This window comes from Muntiacus reevesi, chromosome 20, assembly GCF_963930625.1.
Source record: "Muntiacus reevesi chromosome 20, mMunRee1.1, whole genome shotgun sequence".
Taxonomy (NCBI): Eukaryota; Metazoa; Chordata; class Mammalia; order Artiodactyla; family Cervidae; genus Muntiacus; species Muntiacus reevesi.
The window spans coordinates 5,808,411-5,825,255 of record NC_089268.1 but is presented as its reverse complement, the minus strand read 5'-3'; the positions used below and the strand labels follow the sequence as shown (position 1 = coordinate 5,825,255).

Below are 16,845 nucleotides of genomic sequence, written 5' to 3'. Positions count from 1 at the left end.
ACAGAAAAGACAGAAGCATTTTAATGCTGATACACAGCCACATTCTGTGCAATTATTTTAGAACTAAATTTTCACAAACTGATTATGAAATCCAAATGAAGACTAAAAATTAAAAAAAATACCCATAAATGCATTTTCATTTAAGAAGATGAAATGTTAGAAATGAGTTAAATCAACTGTAAACCAAACGACCTTTACTTTCAAGATCTAGAAAGACGGCACTGATGAACCTATTTGCAGGACAGGAACAGAGACACAGACACAGAGAAGGGCTTGCAGAGGGAGGTGGGGGCGCGAACTGAGAGCGACGCTGACACATACACACGACCATGTGCAGGACAGACGGCCGGGGGGAAGCTCCTGTGTCACACGGGGAGCTCGGCTGGCACTCTGACAACCTACAGGGGTGAGGTGGGAGGGGGAGGGAGGCTCAAGATAGAGGGGATGTGTGTGTGTGTGTGTATAATTATGGCTGATTGGCACTGTTGTATGGCAGAAACCAACACGACACTGTAAAGCAATTATCCTTCAATTAAAAAAAATTAATTTTTAAAAATCTATAGAGCAAAGCTACTATAGGAAAGGAGAAATATTTAGAATTTATCCTAGTCCTTGAATTCTAAGTACAATTTTGCAACTTAAGATTCACAGAAGACTTGGTTAAAGAAAAAACTTCTGAATAAATATTACATTTCAGTGAGGCAGACAGGATGAAGCACAAGCTGGAATCAAGATTGCTGAAACATCAATAACCTCAGATATCAGACGACACCACCATTATGGCAGAAAGTGAAGAAGAACTAAAAGCCTCTTGATGAAAGTGAAAGAGGAGAGTGAAAAAGTTGGCTTAAAGCTCAACATTCAGAAAACTAAGATCATGGCATCTGGTGTCATCACTTCATGGCAAATAGATGGGGAAACAATGGAAACAGTGACAGACTTTATTTTCTTGGCCTCCAAAATTACTGCAGATGGTGATTGCAGCCATGAAATTAAAAGATGCTTGCTCCTTGGAAGGAAAGTTATGACCAACCTAGACAGCATATTAAAAAGGACAGACATTACTTTGCCAACAAAGGTCCACCTAGTCAAAGCTATGGTTTTTCCAGTGGTCATGTATGGGTATGAGAGTTGGACCATAAAGAAAGCTGAGCATTGAAGAATTGATGCTTTTGAACTGTGGTGCTGGAGAAGATTCTTGAGAATTCCTTGGACTGCAAGGAGATCAAACCAGTCCATCCTAAAGGAAATGAGTCCTGATTATTCACTGGAAGGACTGAAGCTGAAACTGAAATTCCAATACTTTGGCCACCTGATATGAAGAACTGACTCATTGGAAAAGACCCTGATGCTGGGAAAGACTGAAGGCAGGAGAAGGGGATGACAGAGGATGAGATGGTTGGGTGACATCACCAACTTGATGGACATGAGCTTGAGCAAGCTCCAGAAGTTGGTGATGGACAGGGAGGCCTGGCATGCTGCAGCCATGGGGTCGCAAAGAGTCAGATACAACTGAGCGACTGAACTGAACTGAGGTTGACTATTCATGTATCACTCTAACATTTTGAGATGCTTCTGAATTATGTAGTTTTGATACAATGGGAAGTCACTTAATAAAATATCCAGCCCTTCTTTGCTCAGATGCTGATAATGTCACTTGTACACCGTGCACACCCCTCCCCATCCTTCCCTCCTTGGCTTCTCCCCACACACCACTGCCCTATTCTTGGCAATTCACCAAAGGAGGGAAAGGAAGGTGAAAAGAGGTCGGTCGGTCTGAACTAGTTTACATGGCTTTGTGACAAGGTGGGGCGTCAAAATGACAAAACTCCCCCTGGATCCACAGTGCTGCTTTCTGTTACTTCAATTATCCCAGTCTAGCACATTCTGAAAATATTAATGGAAACTTTCAGAAATAAACCATTCTTAAGTCTTAAAACAGCACAACGTTCTGAGTACTGAGACAAAATCGTTCCCCATCCAAGTCCATCCCGCTGCCAACAGGAATCATCCCACTAGTCACTTCATAAATTGTCTTGGTCATCAGACTGACTATTGTGGTTTGGCCACCTGATGCGAAAAACTGACTCACTGGAAAAGACCCTGATGCTGGGAAAGATTAAAGGCGGGAGGAGAAGGGGACGACAGAGGATGAGATAATTGGATGGCATCACCGACTAGATGGACATGAATTTGAGTAAACTCTGGGAGTTGGTGATGGACAGGGAGGCCTGGCGTGCTGCAGTCCATGCGGTTGCAAAGAGTCGGACACAACTGAGCAACTGAACTGAACTGATTGTGGTTTCTCAGTGCCTGTATTTAAGGAACTCTTATCTTAATAACGGCTCTAAGGTGCAAAAACAGTGATGCCAGTAACTCAGTTACTCTCCTACTGTGCCTAATTTACAAACTAAACTTCATTGTAAGTACTTAAGTACAGTAAAAGTACAGTGTATACAGAGAGGGTTCAGGACTACCCAGTTTCAGGCATCCACTGGGAGCCTTGGAATGTGTCCCCTGAACATACAGAGGGTACTGTGATATCCACAGTCCTGATCCCCAAAGCCTCCGGGGCATCTACGCTTACAGCCACAACCCCAACATCTGTAATGAAGAAACGATGGGATGTGTTGGTGTTGGTTCCACATATAACAGGCCCAGAATAAATGGGAAAGAAATCAAGGAAGAGGGGGCTGGAGGGAGGGGCGAAAACACAGCACAAGGGTATGCAGTGCAATCTGCGGATTCGCAGGAATTGAAAGAGGTGGAGAAAGTGTGTAAGTGGCAGCGGCTCTGAGTTCAGCTGGAGACAATCCCGGCGAGACCCAAGCCCTCCCTCACCCCAGCAGAGTGGCCTGAGCAAGTCATCACATCTCCCGAGGCTCCACGTCCTCGTCCATAACTGGAGCAAATGACAGAACCATCTCATGATGCTTGAACAGCCCCATGGGGGTGCCAAGCATGCAGCAGGGCTCCACAAACACCATGCCTATTAATAGTCGTGCCATCATCCAGCCCCACATCCTCCTTTCTGGAACAGGGAAGCCGAGACCTGGAGAAACGCAGAATGCATCCAAGGCCCACGGCTCTCTGGCAGCAAGGCCTGGCGAGAACTCACACCTCCTGCCTCCGGGCCCATGATCCACCGCTTGTCAGAAAACACATGATGAGAGGAAGACGAGGGTGGTGCTGGTTTTCAGGATTTAGTGTGGTTTCATGAAATGCATGAAAGGGTGCCTGAAACATATGCAGTGTTCTCACGTTTCACCAAAAAATTCTGTCATTAAATCCAGGGTAGGGCTTCATCCAGGGATGGCTCCCCCACCGCAGGGACCACTTGAGAACATGAAACAAAACAAGTGCCCTGGCCACAGTCCTGACCGTCAAGAGTCACCAGCCCGCAGTGATCCAGTGTATTAGAATCACTGGAATTAACATCCAGCCACCTATATATATACATTTTTAGTTTATTTATGTGGCTACGCTGTACCATAGTTGCAGCATGCAGGATCATTCAGTTGGAACACGCAAACTCTTACTTGTGGCATGTAGGATCTAGTTCCCTGACCGGGGATGGAACCTGGGTCCCCTGCAACTGGGAGAATAGAGTCTTATCCACTGGACCCACAGCTTACTGCTTAAGAGCTCCTTAGGTAACATTTACATGTGGTCAGCTAGAAAAACAACCACCCATAAAGACAGAAAATAACCATCTTTGTGGAGATCAGCATCACAGATTGGGAAGAAATAGAACTTGTGAAACTCAAGGAGGAAGAAAGCTTTGTGGGAACAGCTCAAGGGCCAACAGCAAGCTCGTCGTCACAAGTCCAGGGAGCGTGTGCGTCAGACAAAGAAGGGGTCCCTGAGCTCATCACGCCCTGTCCCTGAACGTGCTGCACCCCAGCTGCCTCTGTGGGAAACACTCACCCTCCCCAAAGAACATCAGAGCTTAGAAACATTAACCTCTGCCCCAAGCTCACAGCATCTCCTTTACAACTCTGACAGTTCATGTGGGATGCTAAGCCATCATTTAACTCAGCTACCCCCATCTACTGCGCTGCCTTAAGGATCTTATTTAACCCGAGTTTCCATTTCTTAGTTCCAGAAAAGAGGAACTGTCTGTTTCACCTATTTAATACAGTTCTTAAGAATGATCAAAAGACAATGAGTCTGAAAGCATTTTCCGCTTCCAAAGCAATATGCAACTCTGCAATACTTCTGTTTTCACTTATACCTCCTTACCCCGGCAAAGCTATAACGTGTCATGACATTTACATCCAGTACGTGCCCAAGGAGGGCCAGCTGAACTCCCTTCTCAGAAGTCCAGAGCCTGGAGGACCACCCAAGGTCAGCTGATGGGGCAAAGATTAAAGGGGAGGTTGGTTGGTCACCTAGACCAAGAATGACAAATGTCACAGGAACCAGGAAGTTCAAGGCAGAGGCCTTAAGTAAGTCTAAGCTGAAGAAAAGTTCAAAGAATTGTACACTATACCATTTGGAGATTAATTCAAACATCATTGAGCCCAATCCTTACACACTGAGTGTAAAAATGTCTCAAATAGAGAAGAAATGAAAAAGATTTTGAAGGGACTACGTCTTGCAAACAAATGCTGGCTAACAGGCCATTGAAGGGACTGAGCGCTCTCACGTCCATCCAATTCTGATGGAAAATGGAGAATCCAATACAAAATAAAGAGCCATGCACAGTTCTAACCAAAGATGATTAAGCAGAGTCCATCTCCAAGGTTCTGGAAAGAACGCAGTGACAAAGAGCAGCAAGCTGTTGGTCTAATTCGGTTTGCCACAGAACAGTCTTTATCTGGACCACAGCAAAGTGAGACATCAAAATCCTCAGGTAAAATAAGGACTAGCCCTCATCAAAAAGTCCACAAATAACAAATGCTGGAGACAGTGTGGAAAGAAGGGAGCCCTCCTACACTGTGGGTGGAAATGTAAATTGGTGCAGACACTATGGAGAACATGGAATGGAGGCTCCTTTAAAAACCAAATATAGGGCTACCATATGATCCAGGAATCCCAAGCCTGGGGATATATCCAGAGAAAACCATAATGCGAAAAGATACGTGCACCCAATCGCTTCTCGGCCTTTTGGCTAAGATCAAGTGAAAATATACATGCACCCAATGTTCTCTGCAACACTGTTCACAACAGCCAAGACATGGGAACAACCTAAACACTCTCATCAACAGATGAATGGATACAGAAGATGTGGTGCATATAAATACATATATACACATGTATATATATAATATGGAATATTACTCACATAAAAAAGAGTGAAATAATGCCGTTTGTGTCAACATGTGTGTACCTAGAGATTATTATATTAAGTGCAGTAAGTCAGACAAACTCATATGATTGCACTTATATGTGGAATCTAAAAAATTTATACAGATGAATTTGTTTACAAAACAGAAACAGGCTCAGATGCTTCGACAACAAATTTATGGTTACCAAAGGGGAAAGGGGGGGAGGATAAATTATGAGCTGGGATTAACATATACACACCAATATACATACAACAGATAATTAACAAGGACCTACTGTATAGCACAGTGAACTCTGCTCAATATTCTGTGAGAAAATGGACGTGGTAGTCACTCAGGTGTGCATGACTCTGCAACCCCAGGGACTGTAGCCTTCCAGGCTCCCCTGACCATGGGATTTCCCAGGCAAGAGTACTGGAGTGGGCAGCCATTCCCTTCTCCAGGGGATCAATATTGTGTGATAACCTTAGGGAAAGAATCTGAGAAAGAATGGTTATAGGTAAATGTAGAACTGAACCACTTTGCTGTACATCTGAGACTAACACAACATTGTCAATCAACTAATCACAGCTCAGTTCAGTTCAGTCGCTCAGTCATGTCCGATTCTTTGCGGCTCCATGAATCCCAGCACGCCAGGCCTCCCTGTCCATCACCAACTTCCGGAGTTTACTCAAACTCATGTCCATCGAGTCGATGATGCCATCCAGCCATCTCATCCTCTGTCGTCCCCTTCTCCTCCTGCCCTCAATCCCTCCCAGCATCGGAGTCTTTTCCAGTGAGTCAACTCTTCACATCAGGTGGCCAAAGTATTGGAGTTTCAGCTTCAGCATCAGTCCTTCCAATGAACACCCTGGACTGATCTCCTTTAGGATGGACTGGTTGCATCTCCTTGCAGTCCAAGGGACTCTCAAGAGTCTTCTCCAACACCACAGTTCAAAACCATCAGTTCTTCGATACTCAGCTTTCTTCACTGTCCAACTCTCACATCCACACATGACCACTGGAAAAACCATAGCCTTGACCAGAGGGACCTTTGTTGGCAAAGTAATATCTCTGCTTTTTACTATGCTGTCTAGGTTGGTCATAACTTTTCCTTCCAAGGAGCAAGCATCTTTTAATTTCATGGCTGCAATCACCACCTGCAATGATTTTGGAGTCCCAAAAAATACAATCTGACACTGTTTCCACTGTCTCCCCGTCTATCTCCCATGAAGTGATGGGACCAGATGCCATGATCTTAGTTTTCCAAATGTTGTTTTAAGCCAACTTTTTCACTCTCCTCTTTCACTTTCATCAGGAAGCTTTTAGTTCCTCTTCACTTTCTGCCATAAGGGTGGTGTCATCTGCATATCTCAGGTTCTTGATATTTCTCCTGGCAATCTTGATTCCAGCTTGTGCTTCTTCCAGCCCAGTGTTTCTCATGATGTACTCTGCATAGAAGTTAAATAAGCAGGGTGACAATATACAGCCTTAACATACTCCTTTTCCTATTTGGAACCAGTCTGTTGGTCCATGTCCAGCTCTAACTGTTGCTTCCTGACTTGTATATATAGGTTTCTCAAGAGGCAGGTCAGGTGGTCTGATATGCCCATCTCTTTCAGAATTTTCCACAGTTTATTGTGATCCACACAGTCAAAGGCTTTGGCATAGTCAGTAAAGCAGAAATAGATGTTTTTCTCGAACTCTCTTGCTTTTTCGATGATCCAGCAGATGTTGGTAATTTGATCTCTGGTTCCTCTGCCTTTCCTAAAACCAGCTTGAACATCTGGAAGTTCATGGTTCACGTATTGCTGAAGCCTGGCTTGGAGAATTTTGAGCATTACTTTACTAGCGTGTGAGTTGAATACAATTGTGTGGTAGTTTGAGCATTCTTTGGGATTGCCTTTCTTTGGGATTGGAATGAAAACTGCCCTTTTCCAGTCCTGTGGCCACTGCTGAGTTTTCCAGATTTGCTGGCATGTTGAGGCAGGACTGTCGCAGAATCATCTTTCAGGACTTGAAACAGCTCAACAGGTGGGCTTCCCTGGTGACTCAGAGGTTAAAGCGTCTGCCTGCAATGTGGGAGATCCTGCTTCGATCCCTGAGTTGGGAAGATCCCCTGGAGAAGGAAATGGCAACCCACCCCAGTACTCTTGCCTGGAGAATCCCCTGGAGGGAGGAGCCTGGTAGGCTCCATGGGGTCGCAGAGTCTGACACGACTGAGCGACAACTAACTACAGTCCAGTATAAAATAAAAATTGTTTAAAAAGTGAAAAAATAAGACTATTCCATTTGGCATTCCCATAGAAGATGTGAGCTTTGTTAAGTACCTCCATATCACAAATATTTAACAAATCTGATTGACAAGTTTATGACCTATTTTCACATGTATTTTCCACTGAAGTTTCAAAAATCATTAGCTACACAGTGTAGGAAGAAGGGGGTAAAGTCCTTAGCACGAAGATAACACAAGGGGGGAAAAGAGGCTTATGTACCACTTAAGAAACAGATTTCAAGTTTCCATTCATCAAAACATGTAAGGCTTACTTGAAGCCAAATTGTGCAAAAAAAAAAAAAAACAAGAACAGATGGAAAACATATGTGAGCAAAGCAAGTGGTTACGTTCATAAACACACAGCAATCAAGCAGCTTTCTTTCACACTGACCTCCATGTCAGACCTACACAGATAACGGACTAGACCGGATGCTTTCTGTTTCAACGTCACCATGGTAAAATGTAAACAGAAAGCATGACGTAACACTGACAAGGCATGGGGGTGGATGCAAACAGGGAGCCAGCTCCAGGAGGACCAGCGGAAGCCAATGATGACCAGCACACTGGCCTGAATAAAGCTCATCTGGTCCCTGGGCAAAGAATCTACCCGACAGCACAATGACTTCGCCACGAATGTGGCACATACAGATAAATGTATCACATTTACCTCTTATTTCTGGATTTTTTCTTAAAAGGCAAAGTCAGGAACAGCTGAAAGAAAAACTCATCAACTGTCAACTACTAATATGTGTAGGACATTGCTTGGGTGATGTGCTTCTCAGGCAAGTGTATCAATATTTTACATTTTAAAGACAAGTAAAAATCCCAGAGAAGTAACCTTGTCTAATGCCAAATATCTGTGTTAGGAATAAAGATTGCAACTTCCTGGCAGTCTGAGTCACAAGCAAATTCCTATGACCCGCTGCCCAAGTGAGTTCTGATTTTAGACTTGGCTGGGGAGGAACTCATGTATCAGAGAGAACAGATTTGGTGAGTTTCATCTGTGCCTGCTGCCCCCAACACACAAACACACACACGGTACTGAAAGCAGGTATGTGAGAGTCCCTATGGATGGACACAGACAACTGGAGTTTGCCTTTTGTATCCGCAATCAAACTTATGGATCAGCAAGCCCACACTGACTGATCACTGCAGCGTCTCCTCCTTACATCTGTCTTGTCAAAACTGTCTTTTTTATTTAACTATTGTTTGCCAAGGCTATACCATTGGAAAAAACAGGAAACATTAACACAGAAATTCAAAAGACGTGCCAAGTCTTCCAATAATAACAAAAATGTAAAGGGTTTGAAATAAAGTCATGATTAAAGAATGCATCACAAAAAATAAAATCACAATCCAACCTAGTGAAATACACCAAGAGCTTTCACAGAGATGAACATAAAGAGAGCATCTACAAAAGACAAACTGCAGGGCCTCCAGCAGCTGTGCGCACCTGGAGCCCTGATTCCAGGGCAAACTCAGGAGCCGGCTGCACTTACCTCCTTCGTGTCCTTGGAAGGGAAGGACATACTATCACACAGGGAATGACACCTCTTTTCTCCAACCTGGAAATGGTGTGCTTCCTGAAGACAAGATCTTTGCGTGTTTTGCTTTTCCTGAATATAACTGTCATTTTTTGATGGATCTTCAGAAAACTCATCTTTTTCAAGTGATCTCTCTGTACCACAGTGAATGGAACTTAAGCTGGCTGCCTTTTGTAAAGAAAAACCACCCGTTTTTCTCTGGAATGTTCTTTTTCTTGTGTTGACATCATCAAAGTGGTCCTTCCTCTTTGCATGGTAGGGGGTGCCGTCTCTTTCTGAAACCCTTTCCTCTGGTTTGCTGACTCTGACTTGGGTTTCCTGGTGCTGAGAAGGGCCCCCTGGGTGATGCTGACCGCTCGCCGTCTGAGGCTGGACCCCTGCCTGCAGAGTGAGGCCGGGGCTGGCCCCCCGCTCCCGCGCCAGCCCCCCGGAGAGTGGGTGGGAGCTTCTCTTCCCTTCATCATCAAGCCGAGGCCCTCCTGACTCCGTGTCACCCGCTGCTTTCTGGGTCAGGTCCCTTCTAAAGTATTTTCCTCTTCCAGCAGAGTACTTTTCAGGTCTCAGAGGAGTTTTGGCAGGATCCAGATACTGTTCTTCTTTCTCGGCTCGGACACATCCACAGACATTCCCCATTGGATTTGCAGAAACTCACAGCTGCACAGTGTCCCTCATTTCAAAAGATCTCCACACAGCCTAACCCCTCAGGCTTCATGACCATCCTTTTCAGCGTGAGGCCATCTTGCTCATGAGAAAGGCACCCGCAAGAAACGCTGTGGCATCCCGCCCGGCCGGCCCCGGGTCTCATTAGACGCTGTGGCTTATTTCTGACCGCCAATCCTCTTAGACAAACATCACTGCTCACTGTCAAATGACATCCTGATGAGCTTCCAAGGCAAACCCTTAGCCTTGCTGCACAAAAACACTCTGACCCTCGCTTTCCTTTCAGTTTTCTGAAATGCAGTTACACTACCCAAGTCTGCTCTAACCTTTGGAACCACTGGCAATGTGACAAATCTGAGCGCAAACAGAAAGCAAATACCAGTCAGGAGACGTTTAGCAAAGTGCCTTTCAAACTTAGTTCCAAAGTGCCTTTCAGCTTTAGTTTCAGAGACTCCTGACTGTATAATTTTTTTATTTAAGAAACATAAACTAATGTTGGCACTTGTCCCAAAAACTAGGCTCAGAAACCTCTATAAACTGTATTAAGACTCATTCAAAAACAGCAACCACAAAACAAAAAAAAAAAAAAAAAAAACACCAGGGTGATTCAACAGCTGAAGGAGAGATAATACATGTTAAATTCCTAAAACACTCTAATCAAATCATTTCTAAAATCAATCCCTTTAAATAGCTTGTCATATTTTTCATATGACAAATTTCCAAGCCATTTCTCTTTCTGTGATCACTAGGATTTTCATATGAGTAGCTTGATAAATTTTATGATTTCAAGCTTGGAACACTTAGCCAAAAGAAACACCCGTGTGTTCTTACACATGAATTAAGGCAGTTGAACTTCACATGTAACCTTTGTAGTTGTACCCTAGTTAAATATTATGCAGTTTTACCAGGGCTGTGCTGCATAAATTATAAATCAGAATGGAGCCTGATGACCTAAGGTGTGCCTCTTTCTAAGACTTGAGTCACTGATATGGTAAAAAGGAAATTAGTATCATATGACTAGTCTTACACAAAAGCTGAAATCAGCTGACTAAAAAAAAAAAAAAAAAAATTGACAACTGACTTTCTCCAGGTTGTCTTTAGACCGATCCAAAAATGGAACTCATGTTTTTCTAAATAAAAATATTTAATTAAATAGTCAAGTTAGCAATGTGGCTGATAATTGTCAATAACAAACCTGCATGGTGAGGTCTTCCTTAATCATTTCAAGAGGAAATTAAACAATCTCTAGCAGAAAAAAGAATTATATCCCAGAAGCCAAGCTGGTAAAAATAAAGCTTCAGGCTGGTTTGTTTTGAATTTATTCTCAATGTCTTCATTGGCACTAGGACATCTTTCAGGAGAACTTAGAAGTATGATGGCTGGCATGTGCACTAACACGCCGAAGGTACGGCCACGGACTTGCACTTCCTTCCAGCCCCCCCAAATCCAGTAGCTGCCCCCTTTCAGGTCACTGCACACTGCTGTCTGCCCCAGAAACGGCTCCACTTCAGTCTCTGCCTGGTTAGCCGGCATTCATCTTGCAAAGCCTGTCTACAACATCAGGGACAATTTCCTTTATTCTCTAAGACCTTCCTAATCCTACCGAAACACACCCTCCTCTACATCCCTACTTTTATTTATACTGTGACAGATTCAGCAGCCCAGATTATAGTCAGTATTACAAACATTCTCCCACACTTCCATCATTTGAGTGAGACAGACTGGGATCTGGGACCCTTTGTTGCAATACTTGCACCTGAACAAACCTCTCCTGGACTAAAACCGACTGCAGGCACGCACAGCTGGGGCAAATTCTGGACAAAAGATACAAAGAGACCAAAAAACCCAACTGCCACTTCTGAAGAGCCCAGAGCAAAAGCAGGGGCCAGGAGCAAAAGCAGGGTACTGCGCGTGCCCCTGCACACACCACCACCAAGGGGGTGGGCGCACCACCCGAGCCGCGCCTGCAGCCCAAGCCGCGGTCAGGCCCCCACCCTGACCCCACGTGAGGAAGGCGCCCACCCCACCTCCGGGACTAGGGAACCTGTTCTCACTTCCCATGCTGCAGGCACCAGCTCCCAGAAAGCCCTGCCTGAATTTTTTACCTGGCCTCTGACCAACTGCTATTGATTAAGGAGGCCAAGAACCCTAGTCGGTTACATAGTATCTCTGGACCTAGCATACGGTAACTAATAGGAGACTACTGTACTGGCAACACTTGGCCTTCAGACTGCCCAACTATAACAGAGAGTCAATCTGTGATGCTCAAACAAATATTTTTAAATCAATAAATAAATTGGTCTTCTGAAATCACTTCCCTTATTTATGTAAAGTATAGAGGAGAAAAAAGGCCCAGTTACTGATGAGTGACGACGATTATCACTGCTATAAATAGCCTTCTGTCTTGGCATAACAAGTAAAATCATTCTGATCTTAAATTATCATAGGACTAAAAGTATTTCTTTAAATAAAAAGGAACATTTCTATTTCATATTGAAATTCTATATTTTATATTTATAATACTATAAATAATATAGTAATATTATGTTTATATTTTATATTTTATACTTCAAAACATTGAAATGTTCCATTTTAAATAAACCTTGGTCTAATTTTTATTTATTTATTTATTATTTTTAAACCTTGGTCTAATTTTTAAATACTGGTGATAATCTAACAGTCATAATATCTTGTAATTCAGGTCCTAAAATACACTGGATTTCCTAAAATATGCCACAGGATCACACTAGAAGCAAAACTCTTGGGAGTCTGGGATTAGCACATGCATTAACTATCATATATAGAACGGATAAGCAAGGTCCTACTGTACAGCACATGGAACCATATTCAGAACCCTGTGATTAGCCATAATAGAAAAGAATATGGAAAATACTGTGTGTGTCTGTGTGTGTGTAAAACTGAAACACTTGGGGTACAGCAGAAATTAACATGACATTACAAATCAACTATATTTCTACAAAAAATAAATTTAAAAAAAGAAACAAAACTTATGTTGGCACTTTTTTGGCTGGTCCTCTTCTTTCCTCCAAAGACACTTAATACAGAATTCTTTTCTGAATGATTCTTTGCTTTCCATTTCCTTCAACTTAGGGTCTAAACACATTGCCTCTAATTTCCAACCACTTACATTTCGGTCTGTTACTTTCTGGTTTCTGCTCTCAGGAACTTGAGGGGACCTTCCCCCAAACCCCCGGGGTCTTCCTAGACAAAACTACTAACCTGCACTCACTCTTCACTTTGTCAGACCCTCTGGGGGCATTCCACGCTGCCCACTGTTCCATTCTACTTGAAATTCTCCTCCCCTGGTTTCATCAATGCTACATTTTCTTGTATCTACAACAAGAAACAAAGTCCATGTTTCTCTCTATTAGGAGAGTTCTGGTAAAAACCAACTATAATCCGGGGTGACGAATCCTTCTCAATGTGAATAAAGAGCTAGGTGAGGGGGTGCTGCAGGACCGGCAAGGGGCTAGAGAGAAAGCAGGCCGTCACCGACGCCGGCCAGCTGCGGGCCAGGTACCCCGCTCCTTCTTTGTCCCCAGGTGGATGGTCTCCCCGCGCCCCAATCGTGGTCGCCCCCAAACTTCCATCCTCTCTCTCTCTGCTCTTCTTCACCGGCCCCCCTGAAAGCCCCTCCTCTCTGAGAGACCCAGGACCCTCACTTTCTGGAGACCCCCAGGTTCATCGGCGGCACCTCTGATTCCCCGGCTCCGCTCCGCCCGCATCTCCAGCTGCCTGGCAGACAGAAGTCGGGGGACCCCCAGCACGTCAAGCCCACCAACGCCGTGGCCTTTCCCTCTCCCCTCACCTCCACCTCCCCAGGCTGTCTGCTGGTTTTTTATCTCCTGGGTTCACGGCTCAGCGGCATCTTTAACCCCACACACACACCCTGTCACCAGGTCCATCCTTACACCACCTTGGATTCACCTCTTCTTCCTCACCCAAGCCCTGGCCTTTAACATCCCGTCTGAGAGCACCACCTCCACGTCTCCACTCATCTCCTTGATGCAGCCTGTGGTCATTTGTTTATTTTACCGGAGTCCACATATAGTTCTAAAACATCATTTTGCAGGCACAGGACGGTTGGGTGACTTGGTCAATGTCTTCACGGCCACAGATAAAAGAACTGACAACCACACTCAGCTGTGCCTCTCTCCAGAGCCTGGGTGCTCCCCAACTCTGCCATTCAAACTCCAGACACAGACTGTACCATCAACTGCCGGTAACAACGGGGCTATTTCTAAAGGTCTCCTGCAGTTTCAACCCTAAAAGTTCTGGATCCCTGGGAAAGTTGCTGAGCAACTCCACGTGAATTCTGCTTTTTGGCCCATTCTAGTTAGACTTCACCTGTTCTGCTAACAAGGTTTCGGGTCTGGAGCCAGACCCCAAACTCTGCCCTGCTCAGTACGCCAGGCCCCCTAAGGATGGGGCCTCTAGTGATGAGGGTCCCTGACTCCAGTTCCCAGTCATCAAGCCCCGCTGAGCCGACATTTGCCTAATATATCTGTACTAGCTGCTCTATCGGCTGGCCGGCTGACGCCCAGTCACCTGGGGTCCCGGTACCTGGGTCCTCTCCTCTGATTTTCTAGTGCTACACCTTTGCTGCTGACCCAAGTCCTGGAGCCTGTAAGACTCTACTTCCTAGAGCTGTCCATATATGCCAGATTTAGCCTGTTCCCAAACATTATTTCCACCATTCCCCTACAAACCCTGTATCCCACTCAAATGTTTTAAATATTAGAAATAAGTCTTCTTCCTCCCAAGATGTGGTCAAAACCACAGCTCCTCTCTGAAGCCGGCAAGCCGTGTCTTCCTCCCCCAAGGCCCGCCGCACAGCCATCAGTCAGCGGATGGGCCATGTGCCCGCCGCAGCCAGGCTCTGCGCGCTGCACGTAAGATGCTCCGCGGTCACCCAAGGGACTGATAAACCAAAGCGTGCGCCAAAAGTAGGACTCACCTTCAATCAAATGAAGACTATTTTTTTAATGCATCATTTTACAAAAATCAAAGGACCAAAAGCAGCCTTTTACTGGCACTGGTAATTAGATAATAATCCATAGCAATAAATTCCCATTTATTCTCCTTAAATCTAGTCTGAGAAAGTACAACTCCACAGGAAACACAGATTCCAACGTAGGAAATCTCTTTATGAGAACAACACTGCCACCTAGAGTCTATAAAACCAGGAGAAAGCTGGAGCAGTTCAGAAACTGTAGTATCAATGAAATCCACTCCAAGCCGGAATTGAGTCATCAAATTTTGATGTATCTAAATCAGGTAATGTTGGCCAATAAACCAAAAAAATGTCTACATTCAATAAAAGGGAATCTCTGTCTTTCAACTCTTGAGATTACAAGCACTGTTCTAAAAACATTCTAATAGCTTTTCAACAACAGGAAGGGGAACAATACAAACATACTGTTTAGGAAACAAAGTCCAAATCTCATATCATTTATATGTAGCATCTTTAAAAAAAACTGATACAAATGAGCTTATTTATGAAACAGAATCAGACTTCAAGAACAAATTTATGGTTACCAAGGGGGGAGGGGGGGACAGACAAATTTAGGAGTCTGGGAGTAACAGATACATACTACCAAACATAAAATAAATAATCAACAAGGACCTACTGCACAGTACAGGAAACGCTACTCAAAATTCTGTAATAATCTATATGAGAAAACAATCTGAAAAAGAATGGATATACGTACATGCCTATGAATCAATCTGCTATACACTTGAAACTAACACAACACTGTAAATTAACTACACATCAATATAAAATAAAAAACTAAATTAAAAGAGAAAGTCTGAAATTTATTTTCCCCTGTTGGATGCTAATGCATAATTCACCCTTCACATGAACCACTTGAAAACCAGAGATGAGGTTAAAAGAAGTGACAATTAAGAAAACTGGGCTTACCTGAAAGTGCAAAATTATTGTCCATATTAATCCCAAAGTCAATTTGGGATTCCCATCTGTTATGTCATCATTTCTAATATTCACTAATTTCACCTGTTTTGTATATGAAGAGAGAAAACAAATGCTTTTCAACCAGCACATGAGTTATTTATACCTACATAAAAGTTATTTTTACCTACCTAAATTACAGATGTAAAAGAAGCCTAAATAATTTTAATACCAATAATCCTTTAAAATACTGTTTTACCCCTAAACCCACTCATCTTAGGCTGCAAATTACAGAGGAACATTTTGGCTTTGTTTTCTACCGCCAAGTACTAAAAGTACACTTGTCAAAACAAAATCACAGTTCAAGTGAGAAGTCCTAACTACTTAAGCTTTTAAACTAGAAATAATACTGTCTTTTTAAAATAAGTGCTATTTTTTACAATTAAGTAGGAAACTATTCTGAACCATCAAATAATTTTAACAATTTGATCACACTTCTATCACGAAGAGTGTAAAAAAGAAATCTAACATTATTATTCCATTTGTCTATCACAGACTGCTACCAGGATAGGGAACTATGTAAGTCACTGGACATTTGGGAGACTGTTCAAAACTTTAAAAATAATATGTCAATAATAACCAGATTTAAAGTTTATCAACTGTCAAATTATGCATTCAGATAAATTAATGCAATAATGATAACTAACACTTCCTAGAAAAATAATTAAATATCATGAATGATACCTAACATTTTACTTACTGGACAAATCACTACCAAAAATATTTCAACAAGGAGACATGATTAACCGTTAGTCTTCTGGAAGCTTCCACTAGAATTAAGACTAGCAAGGCAAACACCAGTAACACTTAAAAGTAAGCACTGAGTATTTGCTAGAATTTAGTAACTAAAAGCACTGTGATGTTCTTAATAAACCAAAGGAAGGACTAACAACAGTGTTTCCTTCCTTCCCTACCCTCTCTTCTCTTTCTCCCTCTGCATAAAAAAGCAAAACTGTTGCCACCTCCGATTTCTCAGTTTTCAGTCACTTTCAATTCTCCTGAGTTTCACTGTCTCCTTCTTTTTTCTACTAATTGAAAAGCTACCAATAAGCTACTTGGCTTATACCATTTTAATCACAGTGGTACCCAATCAAGATCAAATCCAAT

At 43.2% G+C, this 16,845-nt stretch overlaps 1 protein-coding gene across 16 annotated transcripts in view; it reads right to left on the bottom strand.

The window, feature by feature from the left end:
• DST (dystonin) overlaps positions 1-16,845 on the bottom strand; it is a 516,002-nt gene that overhangs the window by 235,992 nt on the left and 263,165 nt on the right. For 15 of the 16 annotated variants that reach the window (XM_065912760.1, XM_065912746.1, XM_065912748.1 and 12 more), the window contains one exon: positions 15,691-15,783. In XM_065912760.1, coding sequence (XP_065768832.1) covers positions 15,691-15,783 — 93 coding nt within the window. Of the gene's footprint in view, positions 1-9,041; positions 10,043-15,690; positions 15,784-16,845 lie in introns of those variants that run through there. The other variant, XM_065912749.1, reaches the window with a different exon arrangement.